Source organism: Megachile rotundata, chromosome 5 (genome assembly GCF_050947335.1).
Source record: "Megachile rotundata isolate GNS110a chromosome 5, iyMegRotu1, whole genome shotgun sequence".
Classification (NCBI taxonomy): domain Eukaryota; kingdom Metazoa; phylum Arthropoda; class Insecta; order Hymenoptera; family Megachilidae; genus Megachile; species Megachile rotundata.
The window spans coordinates 16,028,976-16,046,891 of NC_134987.1; the positions used below are offsets into that span (position 1 = coordinate 16,028,976).

Sequence of the window (17,916 nt, forward strand, 5' to 3'; positions counted from 1 at the left end):
TACTTTATTATTTTATTTCTTTACTATTTTACTACTTTTTTATTTTTTTTCATTTTTGCTACATGGCTATTGCACTCTGTAATACTCCACGCGTTGTATTTCCACGCGTCGAATTTCTACGCGATGGAACTCCACGCGTTGTATTTCCACGCGATGGAACTCCACGCTCTGTATTTCCACGCACTGGAACTCCACGCGTCGTATTTCCACGCACTGGAATTCCACGCGTTGTATTTCTAAGCGTCGTATTTCCACGCGATGGAACTCCACGCGTTGTATTTCCACACGTCGAATTTCTACGCGATGGAACTCCACGCGTTGTATTTCCACGCGATGGAACTCCACGCTCTGTATTTCCCCGCGCCAGAACTCCACGAAATTTCCAACTCTCTAAATTTCCACCCTCAAAATTTCTAACTCCCTAAATTTCCATCCTCCAAATTAGCAACTCCCTAAATTTCCACCCTCCAAATTTTTTTATTATTTTATTTCTTTACTATTTTACTACTTTTTTAATTTTTTTTTTATTTTGCTTTATTTGTGCTACATGACTATTGCACTCTGTAATACTACTAAAAAGATTCGTGAATTTGTATGCTGTATATCTGTTGGAAAGTATATTCCTTTTACGTTCGGATCATTGACCTACTCTCGAAACATTCGATAGAACGCATGATCGTATCAGGAGTTTCCCTCGTCTTGTATCTTCGTTTGTTCGATTCGTATACGAATCGTGCAAGATTCAGATTTTGTGGCGAATATTTTCACGCGAGTTGCTCTTCCCGATGCTCGTTTTTCCGTGAAAGCGATTCGTTCTCTTTCGCCGATCATCAGTTTCCTGCTTTGCATCTAGATCCACGATTTCCCCGGCGATCCGTGCTCGAGCGTGAAAAATGCCACGATCGGACGTTTATTCGGCAAGCGAGAATACTCGGATTAATCGGGCAACGCGTCTGTTTCGTGGATACCGAAGAAATAGCTCCCCAGATTGGAATTGCCAAAAGGGAATTGGATCATCGAACCATATCTTTCTTTTACAAAAAAATTTCCCGGGTCAAATTTTCATGTGTTACAAGAAAAATCAGTTCTTAAAATCAAAGAATTTCATTCTCTTTTTAATTGAAACGAAAGATCAGCTCCCTGTTGATCGGCTTTATACCGGCATAAGTATGTAGAACAAATTTCTAATTCACCTCTTCCCGTTGCACCGTTCATTCCACGTGTAAACCATGCAGAAAACAGCGGTCTGCTAACTAGACCGTGTTACAGCCGACGCGGGTATGGCACACGATGCTCACTTTTCGTCTTCTCGCTCCACTAAATCGGCCACTTCGCCAGCATTTGCTCTCACGTTCGTCTTCTCCGATTTTTCCGTGTTTATACAGAGCTCTTTTGACATTTTGACATGCGGTTTGTAACTTCAATGAGCAATGTTACTATACAGTTACTCATCTTATTTTTAAAGATCAGTAATGGAGGACAACTAAATGACTTAGTACCATTCAATATTAATAATCAATTTTTTTATTATAAAAATGTAAGTATGTCTGTCTATGAAGATTATGGTCTGATGATATTAAGATTCATGTAGGGAAACGTTCCACACGCGACATTCTTTAGGGGTAGACTTTGCCACAACGTTAGCTTCATTTCCTGTCTAAAAAAAAATTGATAAAGTTCTGAATGAAGTATATTGTTCACTAAACAATGAATTTTAGGACAACTGATCTGAATATAAAAATAGCTATGTGTCGATAATTTGAATTGCAAAGGAGATAAGTTCATAAGTAGGTGTACGTCACGGTAAAGGGTTAACGTGAATCGTTTCGAAAGATTCCTGATGCTTCTCACGTTTCATCAGGGTTGTTCCATATTTTCTCTCGGTCTCTTTTCTCCTCTTCTTCCCTCTTTACACAATTTCTTCCTCTCTCGCCGTGTACCCTACTTTATCGCCGTTCATCCCTTGCGGTATTCTCCTGTTCCTCCCTCGTCTATCGTCATTCCATCCGTCCCTCTTTATCTGCCCTCTCGTCTGTTCCGCACGTGCTCGCGCTGCTTCCACACCTCCGCTTAATAATACACACCAGCCAGCCAGCCAGCCAGCCGCTACTACACAGCACACCACCGGCACCGACAGTATGGCATACCACTTTATTGATCTTCTTTCCCCGCTTTCACAGGTTTCAACCCGAATTTTCCACCACTTTATGCAAGCGTCACCCTCCTGCTCGTTTACGCATCCCCCCGCCTCATCGATTCATCCTTTCGTCGTCGATAAATCGAACCGACCTATCGGGTCGTTGGTCGAGGAACGACCCCTGTGCCGTTGCTCGACGTTGCCGATCGAACAGATGTCTTCCTGAACTTGTTGATTTTTTCGGAGCACGCTAGGAGTTTCGAACTTCTCCATTTTCGAGGTCTCTGCATTTTGGAGTCCCGAAAGTCTCAAATTTCAAAGTCGCAACGAGGTTCAGACATTTCTAAATGTTTAAGAAGTCTAAATGTCGAAAGGTTGAAGTCTCAAAGTCTACTACTAATGTTTTAAAGTTACAAGGTCACACTGATACTCATGTATCAATGTTTCAAATTCTTAATTTCTAAAATGAAGTCCAAGGTCACACCTAAAGTTCTGAAGATCTCATGTATCAATGTTTCAAATTCTTAATTCCTAAAATGAAGTCCAAGGTCACAGCTAAATTTCTGAAGATCTCATGTATCAATGTCTCAAATCCTAAATTCCTAAAATGAAGTCCAAAAGTTTCGACACAGTCCTAAAATACCAGTGGTAACCTTATTTGCTCGACGGAAATGAAACCGGATTGATCGAGTACGTTTCACAAGATCTATTGGTATCGACGCGAATGAAACCGTCGTGACATTGCACTTGAACAAGATATCGACTTTGTATTAAGCGAGTTCGTCATTGGCGTCGTGCACCGCGCTGACGTAAGTATTTCTGCAGTTTTGTTATCAAACCGGCATAAAAAGCGTTGATAACGAGAATGCTAGTTCGCCGTACTGATGTAGCCTGCTCGCTGAGAGCAACATTTCATATTTGAAATTATTTCGAATAGATACGTATCAATTACTTAAGACATTATTGTAATTATACTAATAGAAACTTTATCTTTTGTTCCAGGTAAGTTTGCAAATTTTCTGGACCTAAAGAAGATTCGGTAAGGTAAATTTGTGAGCGATATAAAGATACAGTAGACTCTCTCTATATTGCCAAACGAAGCCTTGAACTTTTATGCGACAAAAATGAATTTACGCAGATAAGTCTCCGTTTTTATCGCGATATCGACGGAGAATCTTCGCGACCGTTCACGGTCAAAGTTGGTCGCTTATTTCCATGGAATCTCATTTACTAGGAACGGATCTGTTTAGCCGGTGACGAGCGTGATTCAATTACGTGGATGCACGATACCGAGTGGCTCTCTCGCGCCATGCTTGTGCAAACACGCTGTCGGTCCGTGCACGCTTCTAAGGCTCTAATGAAAACAAGTAGGCGGTAGATGTCATTCCTCACCAGTGATTCTCATTAATATTCGAGCACGGTGTGTAATTAACCAAAGGCTCGTCATAAAGGACGACGAGTCAGATCGTTGGTGGATCCGACATTGAATCGCGATCGAGCCTGCCAATTAACTTGAAATTTCGTGCTTCCATGATATAAGGCCGATCCACAGGAACGATTATTAAACGGTGATTCTCTGTTACGAGATAAATAAACGTCACCCCCTGGTCGCGGTTAGTGGAACGATCGCGAGGATACCTAATTTAGATTGTGCCGCACGCGATCACCTCTTTAGACTTCATCTTTCACTATATTATTTCGCGAAACCTCTACTTTCCCCTCGGAAAAAATCTACTCGCATCGTTTAAATTAAGCACGATGCCTCCTTGTACATAGGAGACTTACTGTAGCATCTCGTTATAGTGTCACGTAACTCCAGGGCCCTATCTCAGAAGTCAGCAACTTTGGGATTCGGGAATATGCAAGTTTGGAAGTTTAGAGATTTGGACAATTTAGAATTTCAGTGTTTGAGAGTTATAGGATTTTTGCTGTTTAGGTATTTGAGAAATTGGGAATGTAGGATTTGGAAATTTGGAAGTTTAGAGATTTGGACAATTTAGGATTTCAGTATTTGAATTATAGGATTTTTGGTGTTTAGCTATTTGACAATTTGGGAATTTAGAATTTGGAAATTTAGAAGTTTGGTGATTTGGAGATTTGAGGTTCAGGTACTTGGGAATGTTGAGATTTAGGACCTTGAGACTTTGGAAACTTACAAATTTGATTATCTGAGGAATTGAAACATGTGGACCATTTGGAGGTTTAGGTATTTGGTAATTTCATAATTTTGTAGCGTTTCAATTTAGAGATTTAGAAATTTGATTATTTGGTGTAGAAGTTCAGGTGTTTGAGAATGTTCTGATTTGAGGATCTGATATTTCGGAAATGTTGTATCGTTGGATCTTCAAAAGACTTCATAAAGTCTAGTCAAAAGACTATTATTTTAAGAACTGAACTTAAAGAATTTACAAAAGAGTAGAAAAATTTGAAGCAAGATAAAATTTCTTTCCCAAACTAAAAAATGGCGATGTTCACACGTTCCTCGTCATAATCGCTTTCACTGGATGCGCCATATTAAATACACGTGACTTTAGTAGATGGCTCGCGAAGGAATCGCGGAACGAATCTTTTGACTGAACTCGTTTTGGCTTTGGCTTCTTTTTTGACAACTCGCTCGTGCAGCGATCTCGCGGCGCTTTTCTCGTCGCGTTAGCGAGTCGAGCGACGAACGATACGACTCTTTGTTCGCGAAAGGAATTCGCTGACGACAGGTTTCGCTGAAATCGCGCGATTACGCGCACACCTCGAGATAAATCGAGCTGGCCAGCGAGCGAACACGGGACGGTGGTGCGCGAGTAATTGAAATTTGTCAAGCTTAAGAGCCTTCTCGCGACGAACTGTATGGAACGGTTGGCTCGTTAGCGCGAATGCCCTTGCCACGGAGATGTAAAAATGTTTCGCGTTATTTCGCTTCCTCTTTGCTGCCTTTCTGAACCGCGTTCATTTGACCCTTTGGCTCTGATCTTCCTCGCGAGAAAGGGTTGCGTTCCTACGATTTCGTTGACGAGATTCCTTCCTTCATGAAAAAATGATATATGACAGAGCCTGCGAACGTTTATTTGTCAACGTTTTATTTATCAATTGCTTTTTAGACGTCGTTAAACCGTAAACTGCGGCATTTTGTTTGAGAAATTTGTTACAGTGACGAGCATACGTCGAAGAGTGAACAAATGATCCTATTATAAACTTGATGGAAAAAGTGAAACAAAACGAGGCTTGCATTTTATTTGATAAAAAATTAACGATTCGTTAACGTCAACTTCGCCGAAATGAAGTTTCGGACATGTGTACACGTCAAACGCAGTCAACTGGTTAACAGACATTTTATTTAAAGCGGGCAGCTATTACTGCTTAATCAAAAAATGTATTACACATCAAAATTGTATGCAATCCACGAATTGTTCGAGTCCCGTTTCGAGTACTACGTGGATTCTGGGATATCAATTCTGTAACTTGAATTTAACTTCATATTTTGTTTAAATCAAAGAACTATTGGAACTCCTCGAAATTGAGACTTAATTTACGGTATTAGTCTGGAATTAAAACTCGAGTTTATCTCGAATCTATTCGACTAGTTCGGTTAAATCCGAGTGAACTCAAACTAGTCGAAACTTCAGTCTTTCACTCGATATTAAAGTTGAGCGCACGAACTCAAACTCGGATTATTTCAACTGGAAGTACAAAGATGAGATCTAAAGATACAAGATTTTGTGAATGCAGCGATTTGTGAGTTTAGAGATCTCGAGATAGGAATCTAGAAACCTAGGAACAGGTATGTGTAACACGGTCTTCTAGTTTACTAAAAAATGCGATTAAAACCGATGACACAGCGAAAGGGCAAAATTAAGATCTCGATCAGTCAGCGGTTCAGAAAATTCTAAAACAAAGTAGCATAACCGCGAAATTGCCGTGAAACGTTTGAACGGGAAGCCAACAAAGCATACTAGCCAATAATTGTGCAGAATAAATGGGCGACAGAAGCAATGGGACAGAAAATCAGTCGGTTGTGTACCGTCAAGGAAGAGAGGTCGAGAGAGTACTCTCGCATTCCGATGAACAGCAAACCCAGAAACAGGAGGGACTGGCAGGGTGACAAGTAGCGAGGAGAGAAAAAGCAGGAGAAGGTGAATCGCGAGGGAGAGAAAGGATCAGAAAGGGAGAGAAAGAGAGAAAGAAAAAGAGAGAGAGTGTTCTCGCAAATCAGTAGGAGGCGGCATCGACCTCTGCCTCTGTCCGTCTCTCTCTCTCTTTCGATCTTCCCCCTCGGCCATCCCTGTTCTCTCTCTTTCTCTCTTGTTCCTCTCGCGGAATCCTTTCTTCTGTGTGTGCATTGTGCGGATAATGCCGGCGCTGGCTTCTTTCGCGTGGCTGTGGGTGAAAACGAGCCAGCATATACCGCGAAAGTAAAAGATAAAAGAAGTGAGCACGATCGGTATTCTCTACCGCTCTCCCTTTCTCCATACTCTACCGTCTCTTTTCTTTCATACATTTTCGAAAATAGTCTAACCTAAAAATATGCGCAGAAACGGAGGACTTCGGGCCTTTGTTCCTCGCGATTTTTCATCGCGACGTCGAGCCTGTAACTTCGAGATTCGGATGGTAGTCTGTTAATAGACTTTTTGACGCCAGCTGTTACGTTTGGTGAAAATTACGTGGACTGCCATAAGGTTTTCGAGTTTGATATTATTGGATAGTTAACCGGTTTGATCGTTTTTAATTACTGATCTCTAAGTATTAGGCAATGGTAAGGATATGGAGATGTTGGGATGTGTGGAGGTATAAAAATATTTGGGAATCAAGGGTTCAGTAACATAAGAATATGTAGAGTTAAGGATGTAGGGGTGCAACAATGTAGGGATATAGGTATCCAAGAATGTAAGAAATCTAAAGATATAGAGACACTTAGGGATCTATCTAGAGTTACAGTGATTTTGTTCACATAGAGATCTTCGACACCTATCAACACCTACTCTCATATGTGTAAGTAATACCACTCCGTACTCCCATGCGTTGTATCGCCTCTGTGTCGTTACGTGCTGCAGCATTGTACCCCACATAAATTCTTAATCATTATGTCGCCACGAATTGTATTTCTACGCGTATTGCACATCACCTAATACACCAAAGTGTACAAACCATCATTTTCAACATTTAATTAAATTGATCTTCAGTAAGTAAATTGTTAACTCGACGAAGACATCCTTAATCCAAAGCATGAACCAAACTTGTACGAATTACCAATATTAAAATCGCTCATTACATAATGTACCCGATACCACTTGCATTGAATGTTTTGAACAATTGAGCGATTACGTTGCCGCGCGAACAATTAATAAAGTGAAGCAGCACGCAATGGTTTAATCATTTCAAAGCAGTTTCCGTTATGTTTACAACAGGTGTAATTCTATGCTCCGTGCATTCGATGAAAATACTCTTGGACACGTCATCCAGTCGTATAAATTGTTTCTTTGTATCTCGCTTATCTTTATTGTACCTCAATTTTGTTCGAAGTTTTCGAATTACGACGATCGATGACGGATTGCATGCTAGCACTGTCGGTACCAGATTATGTCACCGTTCAAGTTTATAGCTTCTCAAATAGAAATCAAGATTACTAAACAATTCGAAGAAAATTCGTCATTTGAGTCGCTTGTTTGAGAAAGATAATCACGTACGTCAATGAGTTCGTTAAGTAATTAGAGAACGTAGAATGTTACAAAATTTATTCTTAACGCTTTGACCGCCGTCACGTATTCGTTTGATACGCAGCTTTGTTCCTTATCGCTCTTCACCTCGGATTACTAATAGTTATCAATTGTTATCTGTAGTGTCTATCAATTATTGGTTGTATTTATCAGAAAACTTCAAACTTAAACTTCTGACTTACGAAATAGAGCAACTATGACATACAGCAAATATGGCAAAAGAAAATATACGATACTGTACTCTGAAATCTAAAAACATTTAAAATATTTCCTTGCAATTTTAAACGCTTGAAAACATAAAAATTGATATCTCAGTAAATTAAAAAATTTTTCAATCTGAAACTGGAAGTAATAGATAAATTTATAATATTAAATGAATTTTATATCGCTTGAGGCAGTTTGAGGTCCCAGATAGCCATCGTACCCCAAGTAACAGTAGTTATTAGGGTCTAATATCTCGCAGCAAGTTTCTCATACGAGCGAACGGTTCCTGCGTAGAAAGTTCGTATCTGTAGATCGACTTGGTCATAGAGCATAGCAGTTGGACCGTTTATCCTGAAAATTGCCAGCAACGCTACAGGCAGTATTAATTGAAACGCGACACGCGGTGTCCAGTATGCAAAGAATGTACAGCGGACGGCCATCAATTGCGCGGGTGATGCTCGCACGATACTCGGCCCGTCTTTATGATACCGTGTCGGACGTTTAATTACAAACGTTGTACCCTTGGTCTGTCGTGATATTCGTGCAATATCTGCACGCGACATCCACGTTGTTAATATTGTTTCTCGTTTCGAAGATACATATCGCGTTCAACATTAGCAAGTAACGTTGTACTGAGCGCTGATCCTTAATCATCGTATTTAGTTCGAGCAGTCGATGTAACAGCGATAATTCTTATATACGTGACAGAAATTTTCTAGATTATCTTTTCAACAATAAACGAGTAATCTTTCATTAGAGCTTGAAGGACTATCAATGTCCGAGTTAAATTCTAAGTTCCTGGAAATCTCTCTAACATTTCAATACGCGCATGCGCAGAAGTCTGAATCGGGATAAATCAGTGCGACGCATGCGCAGTATGCAAGATGCGTACAATAGAGCTTTACAAGATCCGAAACCGTGAACTTTAAAACTTTGGAATTATGGAATTTATGGACCTTCAGGGAAAGTTCCGAACTATCTACATTCCCAACTACAATTTTGCAATAGGTCATTCTTGCGATCCACTGTGCATTTTAAAAGGAACAGAGTATAAAAATGACACTTCGCTATTATGTCGCGATTCATCGATGTATCAGGAGTGTATCGCTGTACAAGATTTTGGAAGTAACAAAGCGTCTTGCAAACCGTAATAAAAATCGCTTATCGCGAAGGCGTCGCGTTAACAGGCGATTTACGTGGGTTGAGTATCACTGGCGGATTTGTAATAAGTATAAGCGGAGCGATAGAGATGCGTCGCACTCGCAGTGGTCCCGTTTGCGCGCTCGCGCGCGCTCTGTTCTCGTCGAATCCCGGCACACCGTGAAATCGTGATGACGCAACGGCAAAGTGTTGGTGGAGGTTGGGAGCACGGATGCGAATGCGCCTGTGTAAAAGCTTCGCTGCCAGCTGCACGGCAGCCGCTTAAGTCGCGCTCGCGACTCTATCGTTCACGATGCGAATGCTTTCTATGTCTCGAAGTAATTTTCAATCGTTTCGACAAACTGGGGGCTCAAGGTATTTGCCAGAGACAAGGATATATTTCCTACATCTAGTAGACGCTCAAAGTATAGCGTGTACGCTTAAAGTACATGCTTTGATCTTATAGATCTAGAAATATATGGATGACTCTATACGGGGACCCCTAACAAATTTGATCGGTCTACAAGATTTGGCAGCTATAAATTTCTAAATTTACACATTTAAAATCTTGAAATTTAGAAATTTTTCATTTGGATCAATCAGTTCTACGTTCTGGAATGACACTCCGCGTAGGATACGCTCTGTTTCTATATGCCTAGATCCATGGTTGATCGTCACTCACGCCGCCTTGTTCTCACAGTTCACGATGCATCGGGTCCGTTCCCTTCGCTACGCTCGCTCGGCGCGTAGAACTATCGAAACCATACATAATAGACGCGTTACGGTACAGTCACCGTTGGAAGCGGCGCTTTCGTATCCGAGGATGCGTAGTCGGTGGCGTAAAACAGGCAGGCAAAGCTCCGTTCGCAACGAGTGGAACGCGAATCGCAGTCAAAGTCGAAGTCGTGACGAGTCGCCTCGGGTCGACTCGGTTTGAAGCCGAGCACAGCCGAACGTTTGCCTACGTGCGCGCTTGGTCGTGGCGTGCTGTTAGCGTAGCCGAACGGCACGGCACGGGACGGGACGAGTTGGGACGAGACGAGACGAGACGAGACGAGGCGACACGAGACGATACGAGACAGGACGAGACGACACGAGACGGAGCGGAATGGTGCGTGGCGAGGTGGGACGAGGCGAAGCGAGGCGAGGCCAGTCGAACGGAGCCGAGCCGAGTCGAGTCGAGTCGAATCGGGAGTAGGAGTCAGTGGCTGGCGACTCGTCGGGGCGTCAGGTTCTTCGTGTGGGGTTTGTTGTTGTTTCGCGCTCCCTGCAAACCACGTGCGCAGCTCCGTGACAGCTCCGCTAACGGATGTCGAAAGTACAGGAGGTTACCGTACGACTCGCCGATTACATTTATCGCGAACTTTTCCGTTGGTGACGTTCTTCGAGAAACGAATTGTAGAATTTTATCGAAAATTAGGTCGTCGAACGAGCGCCGACGGAGAACCGTAACACGAAAGTACAACCGTTGTATTATTGTGATAACGAGTAAACAATTTTTTAAGTGTTGTTACATTCGACGGTAACCGCGCATTCGAAAGAAACGAACCGATTAAACGATAGAACCGATCGTGGGATTTGTATAAAATTTTGTACGAGCACTAGTGTTCCTCGTTAGATTAGAAAAGCGCCGATAAGGACGGGAAAGGCGTTCCAAACTCGATGGGGTTCGTAGATATTACAACTCGAAATTTGTCACGCTGACTTGGCTACGTGCCCTCGACGGTTATCGCAGTCGAGACTTTCGTTAGCAACTCTTATCTGGCTACGAGAATAACCTGACTGCACAGCGTAAATATTATGAATGCAGGGATCTTCGGATCGTACGACGAGTTAAAATTACGACGTCCCCTAATCGTGGCCGAAGCGCTGCCAACCGCGAGAGGCACACGGAAGAAAATCGTATCAAGGACAAATGAAATTCGAAAAAGTTATCGAGCTTATCGAGAAGAGGGACCGTATCGTTTCTCGGCAGACGGTCGACAAAAAATAGAACGTTATCCTACACGAGCCAGTAACCCTACTCCCGTGGCGAGCGGACGAAACAAGTGGACCGCGGCAACTCGCGGGCAAATTAGTCACGAAACAGGTACTTACGTCCGCGACAAGAAACGGAATAATAACGAGCGTGGCCGGAAGAACGTGCAAACGTCCGAAGAAGGTGTACTTTTATTTGCGAGGGACGAGAGATAGGAGAGTAGCAAACAGAGTGAAGGAAGAAAAGCAGGCAGGAATAAAGATAGTGGAAGAAGAAGAAGGGAGCAAAAGCGAACGAAGGAAAGAACGATCTATGGAGAGGGAAGAGAGCGGAGAGATTTCTGGGCACGCGCACTCCACCTGCTAGCGTGTAGTGGCACGCGCCATACCCACCCCCTCCGCTCTGGACGTTTCGTCCTCCCTCCCCTCCGCCCCTCTCTTTCCGCAGTCCCTCTTTGGCGTTACCTCCTGGTTCTACCGCGACCGTCGCCACCGCCACCGCCACCGCCTCCGATTCTTCCCTCCGTCCCCCGCGTCCCGCTCACCGCCCGCCCGTCCCCCGACCCCGTCCTCCGCGCCCCCTCCCATCACCCCTCGTTCCGTGGTGTCTCTCCTCCCGCGGGAATCCCCTCCCGTGCTCCCCTCACGCGTGCCACGGTCCCAAGACCGGGACGCGCGGGAGTCAATCGCTCGCGGACTTCGATAGGACGAGCACCACAGGTCCTTGCTCTTCCTCTTCTCTCGTACGTTTCTCTGTCTCGCGATTTCGCGTGTTTCTCCGGTTCTTCGTTTCTCTGTCGCTTCCTTCTGTTTCGTTGCCTTTCTTTCTGGCCCTCTTCTCGATCACGCACAGAATTCCCTGCGATCGCAGGAAGAAAGTAGAACGCGGTCCTTAGGTGACGACGCGTGACACCTCCGTATCGGACCTATGGGGATGGTCAAAGTTCGCGGTGAATTTTCGCGAACGCCATCGGCGTAAACGGGCCCGAGTGGCGGGAGAAAGGAAAAGGCGAACCGTACGAGTGTAGTTGGCGGCCGATGTTCGCGTATGAAAAAACCCGGTCGTCTTCCACCTCTTCCTCCTCTTTCCGGCGCTCGTCCGCTGCCAGGGGGGCAACGTGCCGGCCGATCCGTGCATCGTAAACAAAGAGAACAAAGGGCCAACGGCGACAACGACAACGACAACGACGGCGACGAAGACGAGGACGAGGAACGAGGACGGCGACAACGAGCAGCAGCGGCGGCAGAAGAACGTGGGAAGGGAAAAACGTAAGAAGGAGGAAGGAAAGCGAACCGGCGAGATAAAGGGTGGGGGCCTGACGCGTGCTACGGTAGCCGTTACTTCCATTGCAACAAAAATAGTCCGGTCTCCGCGGCGGAGGAAAGACGGAGAGGGAAGATAGTGGTCGCTCGAGAGAAACAACAGGAATATAAGAGTTATCGTAATGCACACACGCACACGCGCGATTACGCGTAACCGAACAGTGTGGACACGCGCGAGACGCGACAGTAGAAGTGCGTCCTTCGTTGCGGCGAACGGGAGGGTGCTTTTCGAGTAAACGCGATCGAGACTCGTCACGAGCGAAAATAAATTGGAGATAAATTCGGCTGGAACCAGACTGAAAAAACGAAAGAGAAAATCGCTGTTTGGAAGGAGAGTTTTAATTCCGGACGCCTTTTCCTTGCAGTGTCAGAAAGAAAGAGAAAGAGAGAGAGAGCGGTGGTGCACGATCAGCTGTTTCGTTACGCGCGTTTCTCCCCTCGATCATCTTCCATTTTCTCGATCGAAATTCTCGATCGATTCGCGCTCCTCTTACGCTCCTGCGTTTCGAGTCGGCCTCGAACCACCTGTTGACGATTTACGAGGGAAAATCGACGCGGCTCGTCTTCGCGCGACACCCTCGTCGTGCTGTGTAAAAAGTGCCGAAGCAAAAATCATTCTCGCGATGAATCGCCTCGAGTTTCGCGGAAAACGCGTCGAATCGGTATCAAGGACGTGCGCGCGAGTCACCGAGAGACATTGAGATGCAACTCGACGGCCGATCGAAGGAACCGAGCGCGGCGAGTGTTTTTCGGTGCGAACGTTATCGAGAGCGTTGTTGATACGCGCGTATATCTGTCGCTCGCATCGACGGTGACAGAGAGCGAGAGAGAGAGAGCGAGAGAGGCGACAAAGTTCGGGGGTCACGGAACCGTTGGACGATATGCGGCACGCAAACTCGTTTCGAGCAGAGAATTTCGGCTGGCTGATCCAAGCGGCGCGCTCGCGTCGATCGGACACCAATAGCAACGGGAAACGGTGGTGATATGCCGGCTGGGGGACACGGGAGCGTCGATTCTATTCCCGGCGTCTTTTTCTCGTCGCGGCGACGTGACGTTCGACGGACTAGCGAGGAGAGAGTAGACCGTCGTGCGAACGAACTTGGACTTCGCTGGTAATAGCTAGTCAATGTGAACGGAAGGGCATTACGTTAAACGGGCATCGTGCGTGCGTGTACATTCGTTATTATAGAATTTCGCGACAGAGTTCGATGATTTAACTCGGTGGCGTGGTCGCTTGTTGTTGCATGCGTCGTCACGGGGCGACGATCTCGTTGCGTGGTCGCGCGCGAAAGAAAGTTCGCGGATACGCCGCGATTCGAGCGCCTCCAGAAAAGTGCGGAAGTGAGGACGAAAGGGAAAGTAAGCCGGTTGCGTTGGCGCGTTCGGAAAATGACCTTCAAGTTCCGTTGAGAGGAATCTTCGACGCCTGTGAAACATGGATCTGTAATTTCACGGAGTTCGAGTCCGTAGTGTGCCGTTAGCGTGAGGATATTCTAGTGACGGGAAGGAAGAAGAGATCGTCAGAGGGGCATGGTGGGCCTCCACCGACCAGGGCCACGACAGGCCCGGGTGGCCCCCCTATAACGTGGAAATTCTCTCGCTGTCGCGCCGCGAGTGCTCCATTACACTGCCTGGAATGATGGTACGTCCCTGAAAAATAATATTCTTATCTGTCACGATAAGTGTCATCGTTTGTTTTCTTCTTGCGGTGCCGCTCGTAGGCCGTAACTTCGAGCCGCGCTCGATGTTTTCTACGTTGCTCGGGTTATTTCGCGTTTTTGCTCGTCTGCTTACCTTTTTTAACGATCGCTTTTTTCCGTTATCGTCCGAAGGTCAGCTTGATAATGAAATTCAGGCACGACCAAGCTTTTATTGGCACCCTTCGACGTTGCTTGTTTTTAACGCTCGGAGAACTAAGATACTTGCTCTAGTTTAGACGCGTTGATATCTTTTCGATATTTCACGTCGTATCGATAACGTTGTCGAGACGTTATGACTGCTCGATGAACAGTAATTTTCATTTGCATCTATTTATCTTTGTCTCAACCTGATATGCAATGCAACTTCATTTCAAACGGAGCTAATTATAGAAAAGGTTAGATTTTATTGTTTAAATCTGTTCAGCTAGAACAGGCTATGTTAAGTTGAATTAAACTAAATGTTAAGTCAGCTTCATTTAATTTAGGTCTTTTGAAGAGGTCATGTTAGGTTAGCTTCGTTTGGTTTAGGTGTTTTGAAGAGGTCATAAAACAAAGTTGGGTTAGGTTATTCATCGTGTGAATTACACCGTACCAGACACATGATCAGCGTTTTCAAAAACATTCTAACTTGCGCAGAAAAAATCAGACTCGCCAACGTTTTTCAATCGAGACTCGGATAAAAGGTATCGATTCGTGAATTTTTTTTTGTCCTTTATCTTCGTTCTGTCTGTCGATAACTTGTAGCGTGCACAAAATGTCAGCAGATAACGGAAGTTCCGGGACGATAAAAACGGTACGTTCCTGAAAACCGACGAAAACTGGTCGATGTATTTGTTTGATCGAATCGAAGCGCGATTTATCGCGATCACCGTGTGCATTCGTGGATCTTGCAACGACACCGCTCGGAACGTGTTCCCGCGTCTTACCCACGCATTGGTCTCTCTGGAAGATTCAAAGAAACCGGAAACGTCTGACCGCCGTAACTGTATTGCACCACGTATACCGGTTGTTTGTATTGAAATTGCGGTGCGTGTCTCTTGGAGCATAACACGAACGTATTTATTATACCGTGACTTTGTACACTGCATCGCCGTGATACTCGTCGATGATCTAATGAAAATGTCGCTCATACGATCTAGATCGAGCTATAAATAAATATTTGAGCGTTGCGGGAATAGAGCGTTTGAGAGCTCAGGATTTTGGGATTTTAGAATTTTGGGGTGGTGTGAGTTTAGAATGTGAGGTTGGGATTTTGGGGTTTTGGAATTTGGAAGTTTGGAGATTTAGGGTGTTGGCATTTTGGGATGTTGGGACTGGTGGAAATGTAGGAGTTTGGGACTTTAGTAATATAGGATCGTGGGATTGTGGACTGTGGGATCTTAGGACTATGGGACCTTGGGAGTATAGGATCTGAGGAGTATGGGACCTTGGGAGTGTAGGATCTTAGGAGTGTAAGAGCTTAGGAGTGTAGGACCTTAGGAGTATGGGACCTTAGGAGTATAGGATCTTAGGAGTATAGGATCTTTGGAGTATGGGACCTTAGGAGTGTAGGACCTTAGGAGTATGGGACCTTAGGAGTATAGGATCTTAGGAGTATAGGATCTTTGGAGTATGGGACCTTAGGAGTGTAGGAGCTTAGGAGTGTAGGAGCTTAGGAGTGTAGGACCTTAGGAGTATGGGACCTTAGGAGTATAGGATCTTTGGAGTATGGGACCTTAGGAGTGTAGGAGCTTAGGAGTGTAGGACCTTAGGAGTGTAGGATCTTAGGATCATAGGACCTCTGGAGTGTAGAACCTCTGGACTACAGGACCTCTGGAGTATAGGACCTTAGGATTTTGGAAATTTAAGAAGGTAGAACCTTAGGAATATAAAATCTGAGAACTGTAGGACCTCAACGTTGTAGAATCTTAGGATTGTTGGACCTTAAAACTGCTGAACCTTGAGACTGTTTGACCTTAAGACTGTCAGACCTTAAGACTATTGGTCCATCAAACTGTAAAACCTTGATGTTTCAAAACTTTGAGATCTTAGCACTTGAAGACTGGCTACCATACTTGGTACTCAGAATTTAGGGACTCTTCAAATTTTAACCTTGAGATCTCAGAAATTCAGAGACTCTTTCGTAACCTTCAAATCTTAAGTTCCTAAAACTTCAGAACCTCAAAACCATGAAATTGGTTATCTCACTTATCTTCATACCCAACGTTAAACAATTTGAAACTTTGAATCTTGAGAAGTTTTAAAGTTTCAAAAACCTTGCATCAAATGGGTAACGTACCATTTCGAAAGTGCATCTCGATGCAGAATGAGTAAAAATGCATGTGTGAAAATTTGAATTGTGGAGTGATAACGGTGTGTCGGTGAGCGCAACGAGAAACGGAAAAGTCTGGAGAGCGACGCTATTGATTTCGTCCCAGTTAGGCCGTTGGCTTCGCTCTTTGCCGTCCGAGGAGCGTCAAGATCGCATGCACACACGTAGAACAATAGATTGGCCGTCGTCTAACGGCATTCTGGTGGTCGGACGACCGATAATAGGGGCATCCAGTGCGAGCTCGCGGACATTCCGCGTTTTCCCCTTGTCCGAAGCGCACCGAGCGATTCCGTTGCACTAACGACCGGTTCACGATCCGAGCTAATCCGTTCATCACGAACCATGCGGAAGAAACTACAAAATTGAATTATAATTACGTTTAACAATTTTCTTTTACTTCGAGGGACATTTGAGCTGCTGCAGAATTTCTTGAGCTACTTCATTTTGTTCACACTTTATATTTGTAAAATTTTGTTAATCAACATCGTAACATTTGCATTTTACTTTGGTCGAGTGTAGGTTAATTTTTAAATTGCAATTGCCTTTTTTTATGTTAAAATAATCACTGTTCTTGTAGCCAAGATAAATTTTAAAGGTTTCCGTAGTTTCATTAAGTTTGTTTTCTTTTGTGATCGAACAAAATACCGCTGTTCTGTACCGTTAGATTTTAGCAGAAAATAACTGTTACCGAATGAAAACGGCTCTTCGATTTCTTTCAGCTTGGAAATGTAAAATTTTCTGTCGCAATCAAACACCCCTATTTTACTAAATTTGTTTTATCTTCATCGAATCAATATCACAACATAGAACACCTTCTATTTATTTTTGTAAAGTGCATAACGCCTACATAAAATGTGTAGACGTTGCATTATGGTTTTTAAAAGGGTTATAGTTAGTTAATCAAGTAGCAGGAAGAGTGGCGCGTGCTTTCTGGACGCAAAGGGGTTGCTTAGGCGCCCCGGATTCCGGAGTGTCATAACAGAGGAATGAGCTCTCTGCTCGGGTGGTCGCGCCTCATGGCTGTTCCACGGAATTATTTATACCGCCTGATTACACGCGTTGCTTGAAGCCGATCCGAGCCGAGCCGAGCCGCGCCGAGCGAGCAGCGGAAGCGACCGACAACTGACTTCGAGGTTTCGACCGCGGTATCGCGCACGCATCGTTCTATCGGGCGTCGATGCGAAGAATCTGGCATACTTTGGTCGACTCTGATATCGAGCGAGCGATAACGACTGCGGTCGAAATCCACTAATCGGAAAAAATTATAAGTTGGGTATTAAAGTTGGGTTTTTAGGAATTTTGGGATTTTAGGATTTGGGGATTTGGGGATTTGGGGATTTGGGGATTTGGGAATTTTGGGATTTCTGGGATTTTTGAGATTTCTGGGATTTTTGGGGATTTAGGAATTTAGGGATTTTT

General features: G+C 44.4%; 1 protein-coding gene across 6 annotated transcripts in view; it reads left to right on the forward strand.

Annotated features, from left to right (window-relative positions):
* The window catches only part of mam (neurogenic protein mastermind), a 220,265-nt gene that overhangs the window by 113,042 nt on the left and 89,307 nt on the right, over positions 1-17,916 (forward strand). For 2 of the 6 annotated variants that reach the window (XM_076531860.1, XM_076531861.1), the window contains exon 1: positions 10,217-14,128. The exons of the other annotated variants lie outside the window; for them this stretch is intronic. In XM_076531860.1, coding sequence (XP_076387975.1) covers positions 14,123-14,128 — 6 coding nt within the window. In that variant the 5' untranslated portion in view covers positions 10,217-14,122. Of the gene's footprint in view, positions 1-10,216; positions 14,129-17,916 lie in introns of those variants that run through there. 6 annotated transcript variants of the gene reach the window in all.